Source organism: Falco peregrinus, chromosome 2, assembly GCF_023634155.1.
Source record: "Falco peregrinus isolate bFalPer1 chromosome 2, bFalPer1.pri, whole genome shotgun sequence".
Classification (NCBI taxonomy): domain Eukaryota; kingdom Metazoa; phylum Chordata; class Aves; order Falconiformes; family Falconidae; genus Falco; species Falco peregrinus.
In genome coordinates this window covers 85,795,011-85,820,327 of record NC_073722.1, presented here as the reverse complement: position 1 = coordinate 85,820,327, position 25,317 = coordinate 85,795,011, and the positions used below count along the sequence as shown (strand labels likewise).

At 47.0% G+C, this 25,317-nt stretch overlaps 1 protein-coding gene and 1 long non-coding RNA gene across 24 annotated transcripts in view; one reads left to right on the top strand and one right to left on the bottom strand.

Annotated features, from left to right (window-relative positions):
• Nucleotides 1-20,728, bottom strand: part of FBRSL1 (fibrosin like 1) — a 547,946-nt gene extending 527,218 nt beyond the window's left edge. For all 23 annotated transcript variants that reach the window (XM_055795612.1, XM_055795613.1, XM_055795625.1 and 20 more), the window contains exon 1: nucleotides 20,407-20,728. In XM_055795612.1, the coding sequence (XP_055651587.1) occupies nucleotides 20,407-20,700 (294 nt within the window). In that variant the 5' untranslated portion in view covers nucleotides 20,701-20,728. The remainder of the gene's footprint in view (nucleotides 1-20,406) is intronic.
• A 1,908-nt stretch (nucleotides 20,729-22,636) lies between these two features.
• On the top strand, nucleotides 22,637-24,744 carry LOC129783975 (uncharacterized). The gene is made up of 2 exons (XR_008746191.1): nucleotides 22,637-23,316; nucleotides 24,345-24,744. It is a non-coding gene; the product is annotated as an uncharacterized LOC129783975 (long non-coding RNA).
• The last annotated feature ends 573 nt before the right edge of the window (nucleotides 24,745-25,317 follow it).

The following is a 25,317-nucleotide window of genomic DNA, read 5'->3' as shown; positions in this document are numbered from 1 at the left end:
AGGTGCACTACCAGAACTATCCAAGTGTACAGTCTAAAGGAGAAACTGTCTTTCAGTCTTTCATCTTTCCCCTCATGGAATATTAAAAATCAATTTCGAATCTTGTCACCAAAAAGCCTTAAGACAGCGTGGACCCATTAGACAGAAGTGAAGAGGCATCTCCAGCTGTCAGTTATAAAATCATACCCCAAGGCTACCAAGCCAATTTCCCCCTCCAAAATTCTTCAGCATCCACACAAACCTCAGCCCTGTGCCCGCCCCGCCCCCCCCCCCCCCCCCCCCCCCCCCAAGTATTTACACAACATCCAGAAGAGCTGGGGGTGGAAAAAAAACCCTGCTGTACAGTGCATGTACAGCAGTGTTTCTACTGCACTTGGCAGACCTCCGGAAGATGAGACACAGAAATCCCAAGGGCAGCATGCACGGGAAGGAATCTGCTCTGGGCAGCTCTGCAAGGCGCTCTCACGTGCTTCAGCAGTCCCAGCCGCATCAGCCAGCGATGCCAGAGCTGGGTAAGCTCGGGAGAAAGGATGAATTTGCAAGCGTTTTACAGAACCAAGGAGACACAGGAAACAGTTATGAAGAAAAATAAAACCATTGAGAGCAACCTATTGCCCCGCTATGCTGCTGTCTGCACTTTCTGTTTGATTAAGCCAAAGGACCAAGGGGGTGAGGTGGGGTGGGATTTCACAATCTAAATCCTGAGAATACAGAAGAAGGTCAGAGAGGAGAGAACAGCAACAGCTAAAGGATGTTCAGCAGCAAAAGACACTTCTTACTGTTACAGTAACAAAAATTCACAGTTACTAAGCAGGTGGAGAGAAGATCCTTTTAACAGGAACAGGTGAGAGTGATTTGAGAATAAGATAATTTTTACCCAGTGAAAAGCTCTACCCCATGTAGCTATTCATAGCTAGTAGAATACACTAGATTTCTTGCCTTTATCACCACAAACAAGAGCCTGTTTCTAACGTAAAGCCGCAACTTACACGGCCAGTACCAGCGTCTGTTCCTTTATACTTCATCTCCCAATTTTATCATAAACAAACACACAGCTTACGGTTGCCTATAAATTTCATCCTCAAACTCTTCAGAACAAAACACCATGTACTTTAATCTTAATGTACTTCCTATCAAAAAGATCCTGCACGCAGGGTTTACAACTACTAAGCAGTAGAAGTACTGTGAGATAAGTTATCCTTGTTTTACAGGAGAAACAGAGGGACAGAGATTAAATAACTTACCTAGATGGGGGGAAAAAAGTGACATGCCCCAATTTTCAACTCTGATTTTTCCAGCTGCTTTCCCCACCAGCTGTGCTGAAAGTACTTTGGAGGGGCTCTTGAGCAGCCACTGCAGAGAAAATACTTGCAAAAATTAAATTTCACATCCAGTTTTAATAAAACCTGAAACACTGACATTCCATAAGCAGGACATGAGAATCCTCACAACTTTAAACAGCTCAGAGAACTTAAACTAGGTGCTTCTGCACCTGTAATTATTTTCGGGTTTATGCAAGACCAGGAGTCTTTACATGACTGTCCCAAAAACCCCAAACGTACAGTGCTATCAGAGGTCAGTCCCAAAACAGGCAAAGGAACAAACAGGGGTTTACAAGAAACCTAACAGGTCCAACTGTTTTAAGGACATGGAAGAGAGAAAACACGTATGCTCACGCATGGCCATGCATGCACTTAAAGTTTACTGCAGTTAGTGCATGGCCAATACATGATGCAAACCAAGAAACTCCTGCAGCTACCAACGAAGGTGGGTAACACCCTGCAGAGGCAGGCAGATACCACTGCCTCCCTGGAACCCACCTTCTAGTATACAAATCTATTGTCAGCTTAAAGATGAAGTTGTCACAAGAAAATAAATATATAGTTTCCTTGAAACACTTCTCAACCGACAGTTCATGTTCTGTGAAGCCAGGAGAAGGCTGCCCAACGCCTGACAAGGCACTGTTTCACAGACCCTTGGAAAGGTCATATCTATAAGCTCATCCACCTCTCATCAAGACGCAAGGCTTAAGCAGTTTAAATTTGGCGTAGCGAGAAACTTGCATACAGATTAACTAATTTATTTCCTACAATGTTGCGAGATACTGTTTTATTAGCTTAATTTGTCTTCAGCAGCACTGGAGACCAAGGTAACTACAGCTGAGTTGCTGGAGCCTGTATGGGGGAAAAAAACGGCTTTCGAAAAAGTATCTTGTTATTCCTGCACTTGCAAACTGCTTTTTGTTTGTTTGTTTTTAAAAAAGACTTGTTTATTTGAAGAGAACTAAGCTTTTAAAAAGCTGGCTGGCTGTTGGCAAATATTTTAGACCATTTCTCCACTTCAAAGACTATTCATATCAGAGATTCTACAAAGTCCACAGCAAGCTAAATTGACACAAATCCCTGACAAAAACAGAGCTTATATTTAACCTACCAGCAAAATACAGCTACCCAAATAATTAATATTCTTCAAATTAAGATTTCACTTGGCTCTCTAGGTGTATAATATTAATCTAATACCATTTGTTAATTTTCAGCACACCAGTGGAATTAAGATAAAAATCAGAGAGCACACATGGAAACGGCACTAGTGAAGACACAGTTTTGACACCGGCTTCAGTGAGGCAGGATTTCACCCTTGGTCACTCCATGCTGCTTCAGTTTATTTTTTCTTCTTTCCTCAAGCTCTTTTCCCCTTTTTTTTTTTTTTTTTTTCCTCCTTTCACATCTCTTCTGAAATACACCGCAGCTCCAGCGAGTTCCCAGCCCTCGAACAATGTGTTCTCAAACTATGCAGCCGAGAATGCCAATACAAATGAAATCTGTGCTACAGCTTCTATGGAGCTGGGACCACTTTACATTGTCCTGTCGGATATTTAAAAAAAAAAAAAAAAAAAAAAAGAGAGAGAGAAAAAGAAAGAAAAGAAGGCTACAGTAAGTGTGAGCCATCTTGTTTCTTTCGAGTATGAAAAGGCTTTGAGACTGAAAAATACAGAGCAGCTAATGGTAATCGGTTACACAGAAACCCTCATCCGTGCGCTTTGCTTCCAGGGAGCACCAAGTGCACAAGACCAAAACACGACATCAGATCCACGTGAAATCCTATGCCTAATCTGCAAACCAGTTACCATGACTGCACATGCAAATTGGCCAGATAAAAGCCAGTCAGAGGAATAATTGGCTATTTGGAGGTACAAAATGACTAATCTATCACAGCCACCACATAAGTGTTTTTTTGCTCCGCTTCATAATTGTGCCACTTAATTCTCCAAGTCTCACCTAGTATTTTGGATGCAATACGGTACAGTAAATACTGTAATGAAGCAGGAAAACCCAGGCTCCATCCAAAGCTCCATCCCTGCTGCAGCAAAACCAGACTTTCACCTGTGCCCCACAGTCCCTGGTTGGGAAGTCAAGGGACAATTTCTAAAGGTGACTACAAAACCCCCACCTATTCCCAGCAGTCTTAGGCACATCCTTGTAAGAACTGTGTATCCTCTGAACAAGCCTTAGAAACCACCAGCGCAAAAACCCCAGCATGGGTTGCATTCCTGCTGCGTGTCACCAATGGCACTGGTGAGCCCAACCATCTATCAGGAAGGGTACGCTCTCCTAAACACAGTACCTTCAACAACCGACCTTCAGCATCCTTTTCCTGATGTTACTCAAACAATACTTTCTAAAAATCGTAACTTTGCAGAACTCTCAAATTTTCCTGCCTATCAAAAAAAAAAAAAAAAAATCAGCACAAGTACAAAAATCCATCACCATTTAGCCTTTCAGTAACTACAACCAGCTTTATGCCAGGTCCTCACAACTAAGGCAGGAGCAAAGCATTAGTCATTTCTCCCCTCATCCAGGAGGCAATGGAAATCAGCGACAAACGATATCCCTTATTGGCAAACACAAAGATCAGCTAGCTCCAACTTCAATGCCACTTTTACCTACTAAGATATTTTTCTGCTGGGAGTATTCATAATTTTCTTTTAATGCCTTCTTTGTGGGATATGAAATTCAATCAACTAAAGCAGAATTGCAGAAGAATATAGAAGGTAAAGCAGAACAGGTCTGTCTAAAACCTCACACTCAAATGCTTACTCCAAGGAGGCCATGCCAGCAAGCTTTCTATTAAACACTTCAATAAAGCAGGAAAGTTAAAGCCTTGAATATTCTTTCTTCTAGGCACAGAGCAAATGGTTCAGTTGCTAGTAATTATTTGCTTTCCGTATGCTTCAGGTGTTCCCACCTGTGAAACGGGCCTAATACTTTCATTGATATAGACAGTAAATGGTAAGTCAACTTAATACACCACTGTCATCTCATTTCTTATTTTCTGAGATTTTTAACAAAACTCCATCTTCTGTTTATAATTTCAGCCCAAAACACATATGCTTGACCTCAAAAAGTACATAAGCAAACTGGCCCCCCACCTGCACAAAGCCGTACCTGCTCATACCAAGCCAAGAGCTGGTAGGCAGGACAAAATAGAACATCTGTACATGTGAAACCACATGGCGAAACCAAGGCAAAAAGACAGTCCTGTGTCCAAGACTACCTAATTTTATGAGATGACCAAGGGAAGCTTGCAGGTTTCTTATAGTTAAATTTCAAGTCCATCTTCTTGTTGGAGCTGGGAGTGCAGGGCGTCACCAGCTGCCCCTTCTCCTGCAGCTGGGGTTAGGGAAGCCCTTGGCTCCAGACAGGTTGCTCCCATGCATTTCTGGCAGGTGCTTTCCCATCTTCTCTCTCCTTGCGTTTTCTGACGAATCCATACGCGCTGCTGCAGATGGGATTTGGCATGCAAGCTCAAATGTAAAAACCCTCTGCCCAGATGCACTAATCCCCTGTGGCAACCCTCTTCACCACACATGACCTCCAATGGCATGATTTGACAAGGTCAATGACTACTGTGCCACAGAGGTTACTTACGCTCACTGAAGTCTCCGATGTGCACACAAGAGGGTCCCTCCCCCTCCTTTAATGCAATTAAATGCTTTTTATTTAGAAATTTGCACAATTTACGTGCAATTTTCTCACCCTCCCTACACAACCAGCCTCCACTAAAACCATTGTCTGTGGCAGAGCCAGTGTTTAGCTGGGCTCAAACACTGATCTTATCCTCCCAACACTTTCTTCAATCCCTCCATGGGATTACAGCAGGGAAAACACACTGATGACAAGAGTTGCTTCTTCTCCCACTCTTTGGATTTAATATCCAACGCAGACTTCTTTATACAATACATGCACAGGATAGAGCATAGAAAAATAGTTGGAGAAAAAAGGACAGAAGGCTGAAAAGAAGGGAGTCTTGTGTGAGCCGAACTACAAATGCCATTTACAGAGTGAAGTACTTTTAACCTTCTGCCATCAAGAGGGTTAGGTACCTCACCCACTCCAAGCACCCGACCAAGCACAAACAAAAGCTTGCCTCTTCTTTCTCCCTGTCACATTGAAACTAATCAGTGAAAACAAGGTAGAAACAAGGTTTCAGAGCAATTAAATCACAAGTGAGGTTTTATCTTTCCAAGTTATCCCTTCTACCCTCAGCCACCCCCACTACCCATGTATGACAACATCATCCCAACTTCACAAACTTAACAGAGACCAGTCATTCCAGCACTGTCATCGTTTTACCCCATTCACTTCAGCGAACCCCCAAATCAGAAGATGACCTAAATCAGGGGAAGAACATGTAACTATAATCCTGCTGCAAAGGCTCAGGCCATATTCGCAGGGTTTCTTTAATCAATACACAGCCGCTCCACATCCCCCCCTGCCCTGCATCCCACCTCGCCTGTGCCAGAAGGGCATTTGCGTGGCTGTGCAGTGAGCCAGATCAGGGAACCAGGGAATTGGTTTTCCTGGCAGCATAAATGCCTGTGCTGGCACAAGGGAGGTAATCGGGACAAGCAGCCACGGCAGGAAAGGACCATCCCCTTCAGCAAAAACACGTACTTATGTCAGATTAAAGTGGTCACAGCCCCAGCTCCCTGCTCCCTCTCTCCCTATTTCTGCAAGCGTGGGAATTATCCAGCAGCGTGGAAGATCAAGTCATTTAGCTTTGCGAAAGGGTGTCTGTCTAAATACAGAGCTATTTTCACAGCTTGTTTCTTCCCTTACCAGCTTCCCCTCCCTTGAAGGAGAAAAAAAAAAAAAAAAACCCCACAAAAAAAAAGGAAGAGAGAAAGACTTGAATAAAGGGATTTGGACCCTGTCAGTCACCATATTCCTGCAGCCATGTATGGAGCGAAGGATGGGGTGCTGTGCTGCAAGGGGCTGAGGACAGCAGCCCCAGGCTCCTAAATGGAAGGGTGCTAACGTTTTCTCTGGCAAGGTAAACAAACCCCACAGTACAAAGATTGAATGACTGCATGGAACAAAAGGGAAAATAAGGTCACACTGAAAAAAAAAAAAAAAAAAAAAAAAGAAAGAAAATGAAACAAGAAGCAGCCAAGATGAGAGAGATATGACAAACACACAGACCAAAAACCCCAAGAGGCTACTTGTTAGCTCTGAAGCCAAGCACATGGAAAAAGAGAATTTACTCCTTCCTCAACTGGAATGTTTGCATAATTGTCACTTTCAATTTTACATAATTCCCTCTTCTACACATTTGTTTCGTGTCTAGGCCACCATGCATGAAATAAATCCCTGTATCAGAGCATGGCCTGTCTGTGAGACATGCAGTGCTAAGGAGATTGGGTTTCCCATTTGTTCCCATATTATATTCCAAGAAGGTGTGAACAATGCTTTATGAGACTTAAAACAATACCGACCAAACAGACATCCACCCCAGCCAGGATGTGTTTGCCTAGGCAGATTTTTTTAAAAACCATAAAGCCGAGTGAGGTATTACTTAAGCACTAATTAAATACTATTTTTCCCTCCCTCCCTCCACAGGGCACACTGAACGCAGGACAAGCGGCGCACCAAGAAATAATTCAACCTGAAGTTTTAGGGTTGTTTCTTCCCTCAGCCCCAGTTAAAATTACATGCATTCACTTTGGGTATAGGTTCGGTTTTCTTCACATTTAGTGCTGATACCCAGATGCCTTATTAAAAAAGCTAAATAAGCCCAAATACTGAAATATCGACACCAATTAGGTCTTTTAGACATACATTTTTAGATGCTCTATAGAAAATCTATGTTAAGAAGAGTGGGGGCAAAGGATGAACTTTCAACATTAAAAGGAGTATCACTAAGTGACCAGGCACCTCAATTCTCACTCTTTTTAAACTGCAACAAACCATCTCAACGAACATAGTCTAAAGAGAACAAAACACTATTTCTTTGTTCAGGCTGAACAAAACAGAAAACAGAAAAATTAAATGCTGTTAAACACAGATGATATGTAAAGTTCATTCAGCTCTAAAGCTTGAGAAGGTATTACTAGAAGAACCAGAAAGACTTAAAAAAGTTCTGTACATCACTGCAAAGGTTTTACCTTGCAATTCAGTTGCGACCCAAATTCTTCTTGAAAGGTACCTGCAGCCCCCAGGAAAAGACATTTGAATTTTTTTTAGTTTGGCAGCTGCCTTGGGAATGTAAGCAACGGGATGTCGATTCACCAGTCAGGAAAACCTCCAGCCTATTTCTGTTCCTTTCACCAGCACCAGGAATACTTTGCAAGACAGCAGCATTTACTCTTTTGGAAGAGGCTCACTCACCATGAAAACACAAAGCCAGCTGATTTTTTTTACCCCCATGCTTTTTCACTTCCAGCCCTGCTTCCAGAAGCACACCAGTTAAGCTGCACTGCCACAAGCTGCCACTCTACCCAGAGCATCCTTCCACCATGAGGGGAGAACCCCAGTTCACACCACTTACTGCTCCCTGACATCAGAAAGGCCAGCCTTGCACCATGATTAACCCCTTCCCAACCCCAAAATATATACAAGGATGCTCCAGTAAAATTGGTAAAATAAGCTACACTGTATTTTTTTCCCCCAGGGTCTGTATTCTTATTGGCATGCTTTTTGTGTCTGGGTTTATGCTTTAGGCACAGACTCATTATTCCTACAGTATTCAGCAGAGACCGAGTGAATAATCACATTTTGCTTATGTTCTGAACATCACAAAGGTAATACTAGGAAAAACACCAGTGACTTCATCTGCTAAACATTTATAAACAGGGAATGGGAATTTTAACACACATGCACAAAAGGAGCACGATGCAAAAGAACAAAAAGAATTCATCTATTGCTTGAGACAAGAATCTATTCCCCATCCTCGGTACCCGCTCCTTTTTTGCCCAGGTAAGCACACAGAAACAGTGAAAACGCACCTACTGGTAATTAGCAGAAAACCAGAATTACACAAAAATCAAACCAAGAAATACCCCCAATGAAGGCAAGCTTTATTTACTTGCAAGCAACACTACCAGAAGCCCACTTACTAGCCCTAGCACTAAAGCACACCCTGCATTACAGCATCTCGCCACACTTCACAAAGCCACCCCTGCACTGGCTACACGGGGTGACAGATGCCCACCCAGCAAGGGGCCGCAGGTGGTGGAGACAGCCATGCCCCCCTGGCTCCCAGCCCCACGGCAGCACAGCACACCAGCAGCCTCCCGATAGCTTTTGCTGCTCGTTTCCATTCAACATAGATCTGGCATTTCCTGAAAACCAGACTGGGCTGTGGAAGCCTGGGGCTGGCACGTGAGCTTACCCGTTTTACTGCAGCAGCTCCACATGCCCTGCTTGCTTCCCAACGCTGCCCTGCACCAACTGTCTTTCGGTCCTGCCGGTACAGTGCACAAACCTCTCATCTCCAAGCAACCACAGCCAGCAGCAGCAGCAAAACCTGCCAATTGCTATGGAAGTGTGGAAAAGGAAGGGCGCATCTTTCTGGCAACGCACGTGAAACTAAGTAAACCAACCAACTCTATTTTTGATGACCAGTACATTGTCCTTAACGCAGATAACACCAGCAGCTTCCACCCTGTCCGTTTTGAGGTCAAATAAATATCCTTACAGGTTGTGCTGACCTTACAAAGTTACTGAAAAGTATCATTAAACATGCCCGTTTGGGCCACGTAGCTTTATGCCAAAACTGCACCGAAGCCACACAACCAGACCTGGTGTGTGAGCGCAGACCACAAACATATCAGCAAACAGCTCTTTAGTAACAATCACCTGCTAGCTGACCTTCAGGCAGAAACTCAGTAACCTGATGACAGTGACATTCCTGGCCCTGGATTGTCTGCAGCATTTATTTTGGCAGTGGTAAAGAAAATCCACCTATATATTTTGACGAGGAAGCACTGATCAGGAAACCAAAGACTTCACTCCTGTCCCAACAGGGAGGCCTGAACACCCTTCCCCTGGAAACCCACACGTGGCTGCTTCACCCAAGCAACACAACAGATTTCAAAATCAAGAGAAATAGTTGCAAGATCTTAAAATCCAGCAGCATGACTTGCCTCAAAGCTGCGGCACAAGAGCAACGTGTGCCTACAGACCATGAACTTCATCAGCCCAGCAATGAGAACCCTGAGCTCCTCCCGGGTGGAGGAAAGCCAGGCAATATGCTCAGAGACTTCACAACCCATTAATGTACTCCTCAGGACACAGGATGGCTGAAGCTAAGAAACCAAAGATGCTCTGTCGAGAAACAGCTTCTGTAAGCAGTTTGTTTTTTAAAAAAGAGACCAGCCTCAGAAGTAACTCTTGGGAGCCTACCAAGAAAACAAACTACATATAGTTGTTTATCTGAGGCATCACCTGGGATTTTACATTAGTTTACATAGGCCCCTGTTACAGCAGTTCATAACCTCTGTTTTGGAAATGGCATGTCCTAGACCTGCCAAAACACAAGCTCATTTTCTGAGGCAATTGGGTTTGATGTTAACAGGAGGCTCTAGACAACCTCCTATCCAACAGCTGCTAAAAAGATGATCTTTTTTGGCAAAAGCCTAAAACTTGTACATATGACTTAGTAACGAGCACGGGAACCTTTTCCCAATCAAGCCCTGCAAGCATTTTTGCCTCGATGCAGCTAAAAATTTAATTCCTAAGTCACATACCCTATGTGACTTAGTGTCATCCAATGATGTGGAAGAAAAGTCATGAGCTGTATGAAATCAAGTTACAGACCATGTGCAGCCCAGAGGCTCTCATTTCTGTTTCATTAACCCTCTTCCTGATACAAACAGCATCAGAAACGTCAGTGCCTGTATCAAAGTAGTCTCAAAATGGTTCTCTCTACACAAGTTATGCTGACGCCACAGATGCAGCCATCTCCACAGCAATGGAAAGGATCTGAGACAGTAGCTCAGCTCAAACTCCCACCTAGTACCTGCAGGGGTGGCCTGCAAAGAGAAAACCCCCACCCACTGCTCTCACCACCAAACACACACCGGGGGCTGCCCGGAGAGCGTTAACAGGCTTATCAGTTCGTTTGATGTAATCAACAACATTACCACATTACTGTGTGCATGTTATAATGAATGTACAGACATCTGTGGAGTTTGACAGATGAGCTGATAGCAGGCAAGTTATAGAATCCATCTGGTTGGGAAGTCATTGTCATTTTCAGGTAAAAAAATCACATTAACTAACTCGTATCACAACTTGGTATTTTTTAGCTTCCAACTAAAACACCAGGGTAAACGGTATTCTTTTTTCCTGGAGAAATCTTGCAAAATGTTCAGTACTCAACACTAACAGCAGAATGGGGGGAGGGGGGGTGGTTCTTTTTTGTTTGTTTGTTTTGTTATAAATGCATCAAGTGCTTTAGTTAAGTCTCAGAAAAAAGGAAGGAGGATTTTGCCTATCTTGCAACAAAAGCTCTCCTGAGATACTGGTCTGTTCCACATCAGGAGAGTTTCCCAGTAAATAGATGAATGAGTGCTTCTATGAGAAGAATGTTTCTAAGTCCGGAGCATCAGTAAGGACTCATGAAGGCTAGGAGGACTTAAGAAGCCCCAAGACAAGGCCTGTATTTTAACTCAAGCAGGACACAGAAGCTAGAGAAGCTCAGGAAAACCCCATACTAAATTTCCACTTGCAGCGGTACCCGGAGCCTAGCACACTCAGTGGGGCACTGCACTGGTCAGTGCATCCCATGTGAAAGATGCTTACACACCACACAGGAACCTGAGGCAGGGCAGGGGGCAAACATTTCACTAGCAGTTCACAAAGGAAGAAGATTTTGACTTTGGCTATAAGCCAGTGAAGTGACAAACAAGGCCAGAAAACTCCAATGCATGTACTTGCTCCCCATCATAACACCCAGCACACAGCCATGCACACCGTCACGGCGTGCTGTGCTTGCCCCCACACAAAACCCATCCCTGGGAGCATCTGACCACGGACAAGCACACCACCACTTCCTAACACGGCAAAGTAGGGAATACTGCCATGGCTCCTAAGCACCGATGGCACGAGCAGCACTCTCATCCGAGGCTCTCCCATCGTCTCCGGCACAAACACAGCATGCATTTCAGGTTATGCATACCAGGGCGGGGGGAGGGTTCCCTCGGGTCAGAGGGGTGCCATGAGTTTCCCTGAGCGGCACATCCAGCCTCCCACCGGGTACCCAAGCAATGGCACCGGCAGCCGAGGTGACAAGCGGCGATGAAAGGACTCGCCTGGAGCCCAGAGAGGAAACTTGTGGCAGAGTCAGAAAGAAAACCCCGTTATCTCAACTTCCGGACCCCTCTGCTAACCGCCAGACCACAAAACACTTTTATTGTAGGATAACATTGCAACAAATAGCTATTTTCTGTTAGCAGAAAACCCACTTTGTAGTTTTACTTTTAAAACCCCGTTTTTACTCCAACTCTGTGACAGCCAGCCCTGTGACGTGGCATAAAGAGTTTCTCCCTCCTTTGCATGCCCCAGTTTTATTAAGTAATCCCCATAAAAGCAATTACTGAGCTTTGGACTGAAAAATAACTAGGGGGGGAGGGAAAAAAAAAAAAAAGAGAGAGAGCAAGCAAATTCTGTGTATCTTCATTTGCATATGGATTCCCTCCCTCCCCCTTTCTAAGGTTTTTGCCATGAGGTCTTTTATGTCTCTTTCAATAATCATATAATTATATGATTCCTAAAGTACACGCTGGCAACACTTCAGGGGATTTTAGTCATTACAGGTGACAAGACTTTTCTCTCATGTCTAATGCTTGCTAGGATTTCCTTCCACTTCATTCACAGATAAGACGAAGAACCAAGTGACACCCAAAACCATCTCCCAGGCAGATTTGGGGAGGAATCAGCCCCCTTCGCCCTCCATTACGGATACAGGGAAGCAGGCAGAACTGAACTGCAATGAACTTCAACTGGAACGAAGCATTTTTTCAATTAAGCAGCCCATCATTTTTCCCAGGCACCACATCCAACTATTTTAATGGCTTTCACATTTTTTCTTTAATTTTACAATCTGAAAGAAACGCCAAGGTTCCATCAAGGACCGAGAACGCCGTAATTCCATTTCTTCCAATGGTTGCAAGTTATTAACAAGCTGTCAAAACACCATAATTATTTTATATCGAGTTTGACTGATTCCATAAACATCTCTTAGCTGCATACTATCTTGAGTCTCGTTCCCCCTGAGTGCAAGTATGTGCTCAGGCTAAGTGGAATAAAGAAGCTGCACGTCCTCTTTGACAGCAGTGCAAGAGACATTTATGAGCCACCAAAAAATCAGCAGCAATAATACATTTATTAGCTGATACACCCGATAGCACTGTAAGGTTTGAGACACTTCTTCTCTTAGAATTCTTCGGGGTTTAAACGCCTCTGTACAAGCAAGAGCTACACCAGGAGAGAAACTGCAGCCACACTAACCAAAAGGAAGGGTTGAAGAAATAAGCTTGGTGTCCGTCACCACAGCCTGCTGAGTAGCCAGAAGTCCTAAATTGTCATTTGTTTCCCAACTTGGGCTGCACGCTTCCTCCTGACCTAGGCATCTCCTCACTAAGTACAGGCTAGATCAGGGATATGCTAGCATCAGAGGAAATCAATCTATATTTAAAATTGGAGAAAAACCCACCAACCAATTACAGTCATAGTTTTACGAAGCTAGAAAAAACATCTGTTGGAGAGGAAGATAATGCAATGATATCCAACCACAGAGACTATAAACTTCACGTTTAGATTACAGGCACAAGTGCACTATATATATTTTGTTGTTGTTGTTCTGAATGCCTCTCTACACAACCTGTTCAGAAGAGATTGAGGCAGGCTTTGGACAGAGAAGAGCCCAAGAGCAGCTCCTTTGCCCTGCTGAAGTGTCTGGCAGTCCCCAAAATAGAACATTTTACTTCAAATTGCCATGTTTGTGTGGCACAACTATAGATAGCCAGCACAAGATTAAAAAAGCTTTGCTCCGAGCACAAAGAGAGAGACAGGAATGGTGCCATAAGCCCATGTTTTGCAGCCAGTAGCACAGGGAAATCATTTTGATCCCTTCAATCCCCTTATCCATGCCAACCACTGACCTTGCAGATGCAACTTTTGTTCAAGTTTAGTCCCTTTTTGGCTTGAAGCAAGACAGGGATACAAAGGAAACGCTCTCCATTCATCTTGGAGCATGCAAGCGCAATGTACTTAGCTGCCCCCACGCTCTTTTTCACCAGGTATTTCTGAACTTTGGACTCAGTCACTCAGTACAAAACTATCAAGCTACAAAAACTGACACGCACCTAGCTGCCTGTCATTAGGGCTTGACACATCCCCTGGCCTGGCTGGGCACAGGGTGGGAGAGCCCTGCAGCCTGCACGAAGTTTGTACCTGCCCAGCTTTCACAATTGCTTGCACCAGAGGAACTGGACTGACAACTACACACAGGTCGTGTTTTGCCTAGGCGGCTCAGAAGCTGTTTAACAGTCTCCTTCATTTTAAATGTTTTGGATTAATAACATAAAGACTGATCCTCCTTTCAGCATCTGATCAGTATTCTTAGTAGTTCATTAGTTTTGGAAAACACTATTTTCCAAGAAGAAGGAACAGGGCCAGTAAAACAACACTGTTTTACCAACTCTCTTCTCTCTGTAAGGAGCACGGCTGAAGCGGTCACAGCCCCCGTTGTGCTGAACACAGCAGAGCCAGAAGATATTTAAACAGCAAGAGCCACTTCACCTACATAAAACTCTTTTATACCTTTACCGTGATAAACTGGAGGCATTAAAGTGCAGTGAATTGGAAATTGTTCTCACTTACAGCTGGATGTTCACATACAACTGATACCAAGATGCACGTCCTACAGGCTGTATTTCAAATCTTTATTTTAAAAAAATATTGCATCAAGCAGGACACAGCGTTTCAGTTCTGCTGATACTGTTCGCTCTCAAGTACTTGCCGCAGCACTACAGACAGACTACCCTGTGCTCCCCACAACCTGCATCACCAGGACAAAGAGCAGAAGCTAGAGGAGCTGAAGCAGTAAGCACCTTTCTGTAGCACTTTCCCCAGCCAAGGTGCACAGGGGTTTAGGATCTATATGTACGCAAAACCCACCAGGTCTAGTTAAGCCTGGTGCAGGGGGAGCAGCCTGCAGTGGCTGTGCCTGGAGATTTCAACACCTCACACCAAGAAACAGAAAGCAGGAGTATCCCAAGAGGGGGAAAGAAAAGCAACCAAAAAACCCCTTCACCCCAAAACCTTTCTATCAGTGTAACTGTCTCCAACCTGGGTATTGTACCTCTGTACCCTGAACTTTTAAAAAGGTACAGTTCTATCAGCCCTTCTGCAGGAATCTATCAAGGAAACAGTGAAATACACCAGGCTGACCTCATCCTACCCGGCTCCCTTGTTCACTGGTATTTTCCCAGAAAGTGACATTGTGATCAGTCTCGTTCTGTGAAATAATTGAGATAAATAGTGCACCTTCTTAGCATACTGAAAGGACAGTAAAGTTTTCAGTTCTTACAAGAGGTCAAATGCACTACCGCAAGCACACATTAAATTGGATCTAATATCATCTATTATTTGGGTAAAGTGGAACACTAACTTTATTACATCCCTTTTATTGAAAAAAAAAAAAATCTTACCTATGCAATCGAGTACCTTACAGTTCTTAAATATGATATATTCAATATTTTTCTTAATTAATTATAATTTACCTTCTGCATTTCTCTGTGGTTGCTGGTCCACTCGACATTTCAGCAAGCTTCATATCATGTTTTACCCCAGGTTTCAGACCACTGAAGAAAGGCTGAGCAGTAATGCTACAGGCAACTATTCTGGAAAAATTGGGAAGATATCAAGAGATCTTTCAAAAAACCCAGATGAGGCAGGGTCAGCTGCACTTTGAGCTAAAAATGAGACCTCAGGTGGGGAAGAGGGTGACCCCTGAGCTTGGTGGGGATTTTCACAGACAAATATGAGGTAAGCAAGTTTCCTTTCTCCGATGCCATGGCAGCACTAACAGTGCCCAGAGCTTGGCTGCAGGCATCGCCCCGGCCAGGGGCTGCACCCGCTTGCCCTCCTGCACACAATGCACCTGGTGGTCCCCACAGCATTTACTGACCAGGTGGAGAACTCCAACAAAAGAACTGGATCCTTCCCCTCGCTGCTGCCCGTCATCCGACTGTGGTTTACAGGGAACCCAGCTCCCCGGGTTCCTGGCCCAACCAAGCAGGTATTTCAGGCTTCCCAGAGCTCACCTCTCTCTTTCAGCTCTGCACTAACCACCTCTTATTCTTTAATGACAACAAAAAATACCTTAAGTACCTGCTTCGGACAAGATGCAAAAAGAAATCAACAGCTAGGAGAACAAATCAATGGAGACTAGCAAGCCTTCAGGAAAGCCAAAAGGCATTTAGAGCCTTTAGAGCACCATCCAGAAAATCATTAGCTTTCCCGAGGTTAAAAGCACTGTTTAAAAGAAATAATCGGCCATCAGAAACACTAACTTGATACACCATCACTTGACAACCAAGTAGAAGGGAAAAATACTTAAATACCTAGAAACTTGTTTTAAAACACAAGACTAGCTATGGAAAAAACTAAGCTGCACATACAGAGATACAATGATAAATGAGAAGTTACATAGCTGGGTCAGTGGAACTAGCACAAAACCTTTGGAACAGGAAGCTGCAGTTAAATACACTGGTTTTCTTATCAATGAGAGATCAGAGCAACAGTAACAGAATAGTGCACAACACACATGTGAAAACAGCCTTATCAAGATAACAGCTGAAGAACTTATGGATTCTGTCCAGAAGTCTACTGTCACCATTAGGCTTTTGGAACTCTGCTATGCTCAAATGCAAGCCGCAGAGAAGGGGCTGCCATTTAGCACTGCCAGACCTCTGGATAGGAGCAAAAGTAAGAGTGGGCAAAGTGTTAATCTCCTTAAGGTTTGCAACCAGATGCAGTCAGGCCCTAACTCAGCAAGCAAGGGCAGCATCTCCACCTCAACACAACGTCCATGAAGTCAAGGTCTGTCTCTTCTCAGCTAGGGGATCTGCATCTGTACAATGCATTGCTCCACACACATTTGTGAGCAGATTCTCCACAAGACTCTATAAATAGGTTAAACATTCCTAAAAAATGCATATGCACACACACCAGGAAAGTTAAAATTTCCATACAGTGTTCCAAAGCTTTGCTGGAATCTTTAAAAATGATAAACAACAGCCAAAAGGAAAACACAACCCCTTGTCTTTCCAACTACTTTGGAAGAACAATTGCTCTCAAAGATCGCATTCATTAACATTCTGATGAAGTTCCCTTTTAGCGCTGTTTTTCATACTTGAAAGGAACAGCTATGATCAGAGAGAGCCCTCAACTACCGACTCACTCATTTAGATTCTCTCGCTCTGATTCACCAATCACCTTCAAGAATAATTAGCAGCTTCATCTGAACGTAATGAATATACACACATGCTTACATACATACCATTCATTTTGGAAGGCAGTGAGAAATCCCCCGTTCCTCAGCCCGCCAGTTTTCCTGACCCCAGCATGGGACCCACCTCCTGGGCAGCACCATCACCTGATGGCTTTCCAGCAGCTGCCCATCTTGCTGGCCACCTCACACCAGCAGGTCAGGGCTAAGTTGCCAACTCCAAAGTTGTGTTTGGTGGCTGGGTATTAAAAAAAAAAAAAAAATCACCACACATCAAAACAAAAAAAAAACCCAAACCACCACTACACACATGCACACAACCCGAGTTGGAGCCAGACTTGTACAAGAAGATTCAGAGGAAGGAAGGGAAAGGGGAAGTTCTGACTTCTTATGCACAGAAAGAAGCTGCTGCTGGTTTGTCTGTGGGCTTTTTTTTTCCCCTTGATTTAAAATATTTATATATAATCAACTCTGTCTTTACATGAAAAACGGTAGGATAGGGGATTCAGAAAGCATCACCAAACAAGATGCAGTATTTTCAGATGACAAATGCCAAAGGAAATGTTGCCACAGGAGTTAAATCAAAATCCAGAATGCTTAAAAGTCACACCAAAGAACTAAAGGAGAATTCATAAAGCCACCCCTCAGTATTAACCTTAATCGCTCATATCCTAGGCCAATATGAAGGAAAAAAAAAAAAGGGGGGGGGGGGGGGGAAGATAGTATTTATTCTGTAAAGCACCCTCATTTACAGGAACACAAGTGGGGAATGTTTTCTTCAGTGGGGAAAGTGAATTCACAATATTTTGAGACAAAAAGAAAACCAGGCAAAAAACCACCTTATTTCTCCCAAGTGTTTCTACCATGAAGTTCTGCCTAACCATTGAGAAATTTAATTTCCAAGGGGAAGTCCAAAGTTTAGCTAGCCTATTAAACATAATCACAGATCACTGTAACATCAAGTGACAAACCTAGAAGAACACCACAAGAAAGTATCACAATCAACAACCACATAGGCAACAAGAGCTCCTTTGGGGATTAGAAGCTAAATAAAAGAGACTTTCTTAGTTCAGTACTGTCCCTAGGCTGCGTACTCACTTTTATTCTTTCTCCCCCCCTCACAAACACAGAAGGTTTAAATTCTTACTTATTTTCTAAATATCATCACAGCAGATTTTAAGTCCTCTTATAAAAACAAATACACAGTGAAACAGAGATCTCCTCCAAAGCGGAAGAAAACCACCTGTTGCAGTAAAGTTCACTAAAAACACAGCTCCACACCACACAAAGTGACCATGCTGTTTCAGTCATTTCCATGGGCAAATACTGCTATAAAGTAGTTTTGCCTTAATAATCCCCTTCCCCTGCTGCTGCATAAAATCTGCCAAGTATCACCCATGGTCAAAGGCAGGGCTGTGGGGAAAGATCCACAGATCTTTTTCTCAGTTTTAGTGTGACTGGGAGTTATGAAATGCCCACGATCATTAGGGCTCTCCCAGAACCTGGAATTACAACATACCTCCTGGTTCAGCACCTGAAAGAAAGAGGTGAATTCTGCTCACGCTACTCCCTCTGAGGTACCAACTACCATCCAAGCTGCCAAAGCACACGCATTCTCTTACGTGCTAGTAAATACAGTAGAGATCAATTAATTTCAGGTGGTACTGAAGTACTTTGCAGGAGTTTGAAAGGGAGGGCTTTAGAAAGACATGTGTATATATATTTTTTTTAAAAAAAAAAAAAAAGAAAAAACAGAAGCGCTTCCACAGACATACATGCTTTGGGGTGGCAGGAGTTTAAGGTCACCTTCTGTCCTTGTGTGCCCTATTATCAAGGTTACAGTTTGGTTGATTTGATAACGAAAATCCCATTCCCCATCAGCCCTGGAGGGACTGCACTATCATTTGAATTCTATTTCCTGATAATGTGCTCATCATGGTAGAAAATTTCTGCAGGAAGATGAATTTTACTTTCTTCACTGACAGCTCAGTAGAGACTCGGGGTTTAATTGGACCTATCTGCTGATCCATATTTGACTAAGAGCACACCCAAGAAAAAAAAAAAAAGAAGATACAGACAGGTCTATGGCTTGTTGCAGAGGCACCCGAAAGTGGATTGCTTGCTCATTATCGGTTCTGCGTAGACAAGGTAGTTGGCTTTCATGTTAGGGCAACCCCCCACAAACAATGCCATGCAAGGCCAAGAAATAGCCACCGCCAAGCTAACACAAATCATCTTCCCACACAGGTATCCACACGCCTCGCACTGCTCAGGGACTAAGCACCCCTCCTGAGCAGTGCCCAGCCTCCACCACTCTGACACTGGGGCAGATGGCCAAGGCCACCGCTGACACCTCTGCGGGAGCACATTGACCACCTCCACAACTTTGAGAAGTTGGTTCTACCAGCAAAAAAGTCCCTGACAGCCAGGGTGCCAGCGGAGCCCGAGCCCACAGGCCCACGTGGTGGGCAGGGTGGGCTAGGGGGAAGCAAAGCCCATGACCAAAGTGGGACCTCAGTGTCCGGGGCAAAGATGCCAGAGATCCCAGGGCAAACCTGGGATTACTCATTAGCCTGCAGAGAACCCCTTAGTCACTGGCACGCGGGTTAATAGATACACAAGTGATAGGAAATCCGAAGTAGGGAGAGCACCCAAAACTTTGCCCACGTTTTTACCACGGTGCATTGAAGAAAGCAGGAAAAGGCACCAGTTGCTTGTATTTAGTGGGGAATTCAAGTTATGATGCCCATCAAGTGACTTGTTGGGTGCTTTCTCTCAACAGCTCACTTCTTCCCCTCGTACACAAACAAAACAAAAATCAAAAGCCAAAGTTAGTTTGTCAATGCCCCTCTGAAAATATTAAATTTCCTGCTCTGCCTAACTTAGCTCAGACAAGGCAGGCAGTATTTGCTCAGCAAATATTGTTTGTAATAAGTTAGACAAGCAATATTTTTTGCCAGCCTATTAACACCAGAAAAATATGTACAGTCAACAAGAGATGAAGAATTTGTTCAATTACTTCAAAAATGGGAATTACAACCAAGGGATTATTATCCATTTAAACATCTCTTTTCCACAAAATGTCAAACACTAGCCATTTGCTAACAATCTCCGGAGACAGATAAAGTAACATTTTGGCAATCCAAACACAAACTCCTAGAGGCGGGGGGGGGGGGGCAGGAAAGGGGGCAGGGGAGTTGCTCCACCATTCACAACAATACCGGACCATCCCAACAAGCCAGGAATATTTTGCAGCCCTCCGCCAGCCAATTAAAACCCCAAACAAACATATGACTCGCCCTAAGCGGTAGTTAACACCAGCCGGAGCCGGGGGCGCGGGGCTGGGCAGGGGGGGCAGCAAGTCGCCAGCGGGGCCGCGAGCACCCGGGCTGGCTCGCCACCCTCCTGACCGCAGCCCCGAGAGCCCTCCGGGCTGACACCAGGATTAATGCACATTAATTGCTATTTGCAAAATTCAGCAGCCTGAAAGCGCCGCGCTTCCTTTCTCATTTTTTTTTTTTCCGATTATTTTTTTCCTGCCATTTCCCACCGGCGCAGCCCCCGCTCCGCAGGAGGGCAGCCCCCCCCCCCCCCCCCCCCGGCTCTTACCTCCAGGGCTTCCAGGGTGTTGAAGCTGGCTATGGCGAAGCCATCGATCAGGTCCTCCTCCTGGGAGCTGGACTCGCGGCGGCGGCGGCGCGGGGGCCGTGCGGCGCGGGCGGCGGGCGGCGGGCCCCGCGGGGCGGTGCAGTTCTGGCCGCCGTTCTCCTTCCCGGGGCTCGGCTCCTTCTCGGAGCCCGAGGAGGGGCTCTGGTTCCGCGGGTCGCGGGCCGCCGCCTCCCGCCGCCGCACGCGGTCCCGCTGCGACCTCGACCTCCGGCTCTGCCGGATTTTCCCATCCATTGCCGGAGAAGAAGCAAATAAAAAAAATTTAAAAATAATAATAATTAAAAATAAAGGAGAAGGCCGGGCGCGGGGGGGGTGGGGGCGGGGGGGCACGGGGAGGGGGGGCAGAAAAGTCGCCCCCCTCCAACTCACCGCTTCCCCTCTCCAAACCCCGGAGCCCTTAAAAAAATAATAATAATAATAATTAAAAAAATAATAAAAAAATCAACAACAACAAAAATCCTGCTGTTTCAGACCCTCGGATCCAGGGCGATGGTAATCCACAGAGCAAGGCTGGGTGGCGGTGGCAGTGGGGCGAGCGGCACACACACACAAAAAATATTAAATCCACGGAATGACCTTGACAAATTTCCACCCCCCGCCCCCCCCCCACCCCCCCAAAAAAAGCAGAGACGGGAAGAGGAGGGGAGGAAAAAAAAAAAAAAAAAAAAAGGGGGGGGGGAAGATCTATCTGGATCAGGACGAGGACACCTCGGGTTCACTCGGCGCGGAAGAGAGGCAGATCCAGGAGGCTCGACCCAGCTCGGGATAATCCAGGCGCGGCGCCCCCTCCCCGGGGGCAAGCGCCGCTCCGGGGCCCCGCTCCGGCCGCCGCACGCCGCGCCGGGGGGGCCGCCGCCGCCGCCGCGCTCGCCGCCCAACTTTCTTGCCGCGGAGCGGAGCGAGACAATCCCTGGGCAGCCCCCGCCGCCGCCCGCCGCCGCCCGCCGCCGCCGCCGACCCCTCCTCGCCGGGCGCCGCCGGCGGCTCGCAGCCCCCCGCCGGCGCGGCGCGGCGCCCCCGCCGCCGCCGCCCGCTGCCGGATGGCGCTCGCCCGCCCGCCCCAGCCCGGCCGCCCGCGGCGCGGCGTAGCCCCGGCCCCCAGAAGCGGCTCAGTCGGCGCTGCCCGGATGCCGCCCCATTCTCCCCGAGCTGGGACGCGGCGCTAGCACCGCCCGGCCGGCCGCGCATGAGCAGGGCTGCCAGCTGCGCGTCATTCCCCGGCGCAGGCCCGGCCGTGCCCCCGGCCCCCCCCCTTCCTCCTCCTCCTTCCCGCCCCGCCGCCGCCGCCGCGCGGCTCCCCCCCCGCCTCGCCTCGCCTCAGCGGGGCGGCGAGGGCACCGCGGCCCGCCCGCCAAAGTTTGCCCCGGGCTCGGCTCCCGCCCCGCTCCCCGCCCCGCGTTCACCTCACGGGGCAGGCTGCGTCCCGGGAAGGGGAGGGGGGCACGGCCGGGGGTCAGGAGGAACCGGGGGGGTGAGCTGAGGCACGGGCTGGGGGTCAGACATGAGGCAGGGGTGAGGGGCGAGCCGAGGGGCGAGCTGGGGGCCGAACGACGAGGGGTGGGCCGGGGGCTGAGGAGAGCCCAGGGGTGCGGGGACAGCCCAGGGGTGGGCCGGGGGCTGAGGAGAGCCCGGGGTCGCGGAGAGAGCGCAGGGGTGGGCCGGGGGCTGAGGAGAGCCCGGGGTCGCGGAGAGAGAGCAGGGGTGGGCCGGGGGCTGAGGAGAGCCCGGGGTCGCGGAGAGAGCGCAGGGGTGGGCCGGGGGCTGAGGAGAGCCCGGGGTCGCGGAGAGAGCCCAGGGGTGGGCCGGGGGCTGAGGAGAGCCCGGGGGCGCGGGGACAGCCCAGGGGTGGGCCGGGGGCTGAGGAGAGCCCGGGGGCGCGGGGACAGCCCAGGGGTGGGCCGGGGGCTGAGGAGAGCCCGGGGGCGCGGGGACAGCCCAGGGGTGGGCCGGGGGCTGAGGAGAGCCCGGGGGCGCGGGGACAGCCCAGGGGTGGGCCGGGGGCTGAGGAGAGCCCGGGGGCGCGGGGACAGCCCAGGGGTGGGCCGGGGGCTGAGGAGAGCCCGGGGGCGCGGGGACAGCCCAGGGGTGGGCCAAGGCGACGCTCTGGGGGTCAGGGGACGCGCTAGGGGTCGAGCTGGGGCTGAGACAGGAGCCGGCCGCCGGCGCCGTAGGTGGGACACGGAGGAGCCGAGAGCCGAGGCCCACGCCATGGGGTGGAGGCCGAATCCCTTCCCGCCCGCACCCCTCCGTGCGGCTGCGGCTCCCTCGCTGCTCCGGGCCGCTCCCCAGGCCGCCTCGGCCGAGGGTCGGGCCATGGGCGCTGCCCCTGGGCAGGGGACCGGCTTGGTGGCAGCGCGCAGCCCTGGGGACAGCACTGCGGTGTGCCTGCGGCAGGGTCCCGGCGTGGAGCACTGGCTGGCCCACGTATCGCAGTGGGAGTGGGATGTAATCCTCCTGTTATCATCGTTTATTGCATGCGGCCAGATACTACTGCACGTTACCATCGCTCCTGGGTGCTCCTTTCCTCAGCCCTGGCTGGCTTTGCGCCATTTGATGGCTTTGCTTCATTCCTTAATGTCTTCTTCGGCTGCTTTCCTGTTCCCTGGGGGTAGCCCCTAGTTCTAGACACGAGAGAAGTCAGAAGGAAGTTGTGAAATAAACCTGAAGAAGTCCACTGAGCTTCATAAATAAGCAAGGGGAAAAAAAAAATCCATGGAGGAGATTCAGTGGAGCCATGGAAGTAAGGGAAGCCAAAAATTACTCCTGCCACCTGCTCCTACTTGCGTTCCAGTTCGGTCTTCGCCAGCGATGGTGGCTTCCTCAAGCCGGGGCCCCCAGCAGCAGCAGCAGGTTGGTGGCTGTGTGTCTTAACACACCCGTTGACATCTTCAGCGTGAGGGCCGCAATGCCCACCTTCCCTCGGTTTTCTTATGTTCCTGATCTAATGGTAGTAACGGGGGCAGTCAAAAATCAGCCTCCTTCCACCTGGCCCCAACAGGCTCTTTTTAGAAGGGTTTCTGGTGCCTGGTGACAGCTTTGCCCTACCTTACTTAAACAGAGCTAAAGTAAATACCATCCTTTTAAAATGTAGCACAAAAACATAATTTAAATTTAAGCAATTTAAAACCAAATGTAGAAATCCCATGTGTAGTACAAAGCCTCTTCATGCAAATAGCCGGTCATGCATTGCATGCTTCAATCACACTCGTATCGGTGTCATTTGTGTCCTAATAAAATCCTATAATCTTGTGCGTGCCAATTAAACAAGGAAGCTGGCTAAGTGTAGCCACTTCCTTAGGTAATTACAGGCTAGTGGGGAGTCAGACAGTTATCTGCCATGGGGTTTGCTGGACTGTGGATTTCCAGTGGGGTATTTTCTCTCCCATTTCTTTAAAGGACAGTACTATAATTTGTTAGATGTATGGTACTTTAAAGCTATAACCAGGATCTAGGGGGTGGTTGTTAATGAAAGATCTGGAGTTAAGATATACCCAGTTAAACAATGGATTGAGCTTAACAACTGTATTTGCTTTACCAATATTTTAAGAGTCACTTTCTAGAAAAAAGCATTTACACTTAGTTCAGCAAGCTGTTTTTACATTTGTGAGTCAGTCCTTTAGTTTACAAGGTAATTTCTATGTCACTTATAAGTACATCAGAAGTGAAAGTCACTAGAAAAGATAAGCTGGGGACTTTTTAATATTTCCCTTAGTAGTGCTCACTTCCATCCTGTTGTGTTTTAGGTCCTCCATCATTAATATGCATTTCTAGTTCTCTCTTTTTTTTTTTCTTTTTTTTTTTCCTATTCACTCCCAAATTTGCTGACCAGGACAGTGGAAATTGCCTGTAATGTTCCATTTTTTTATTTCTGTCAGCAGGGTCATCAAGATTCTCATCCTGCTTACATGTTTACGTACAGGAGTTTAGCATCACTGTGAACGAAAGGTGCCTTCTGGGGAAAGTTGTGACTTCAGTTTCTGTTTTTTCCCCCAGTTAACTCCACAGATCCAGCAGCACTATGATTATCCGTGGTTATCCCCAATTTTGTATATACCTACATTTTTGTTGAAGGATGCAGCAAAAGGGTCATCCAAAGGAATTAACAAAATCAGATAGTCCGCATGTGAAAGGATGCTTCTGTTTGAAACAGCATCTCTGAATCAGTCATGCCTTTCCTTCCACCAAGGCAATTTCACGTTTTCAATAGAAGGCAGAGCTACAGTGATTTCCCCCCCACACCCCCCACCCGCCCCCAGCATCAAATGGCTTTCTGCACAATGGTATTCATCATGTTATAACTCTAGGTGAATGATAATGGGTCAGAGGGAATGAAAACAGATGGATGTTAAAGCAGGCAATTCCCTGCCACAAACCTGGGAGCCCTCCACTGCTGCCTAGTCCGTTCATTCAGTTCATAATTGTATTAGACATTCCAACAATAGAGAGGCCTTCTTCATTAATCCTGAATTTACTGAAAAGAAGCTTTGCAGACTATAGCTCTTTCAGTGCTTAGACAACACCAGGCAAAATTTACCACAGGCTTAAATGGATAAAACTCAGCTAGTTAGAAACTAGCACAGAACATTCCAAAAGAAGCAAGAGAGATGGGCCAGCGAGACAAGGAAGGAGGAGAGCCTAGCAGCAGCACTGCAGGTGGATAGGAGACACTCGGGTACCGCTGCAGCTTAGATGATGCCAAGGAAATTTATAGAAAAGCTTTCTTCTTGCTGGAGTGCAGGCGTAGCTGAGCTTACCAATATTGCACCTGTGCTTGATCTAATTTTCTCTTTTCAGCACCCAGCCTACAGCTGGCCACATGAGCCAGTGCATGCCAATCCCTGCCATGTGATG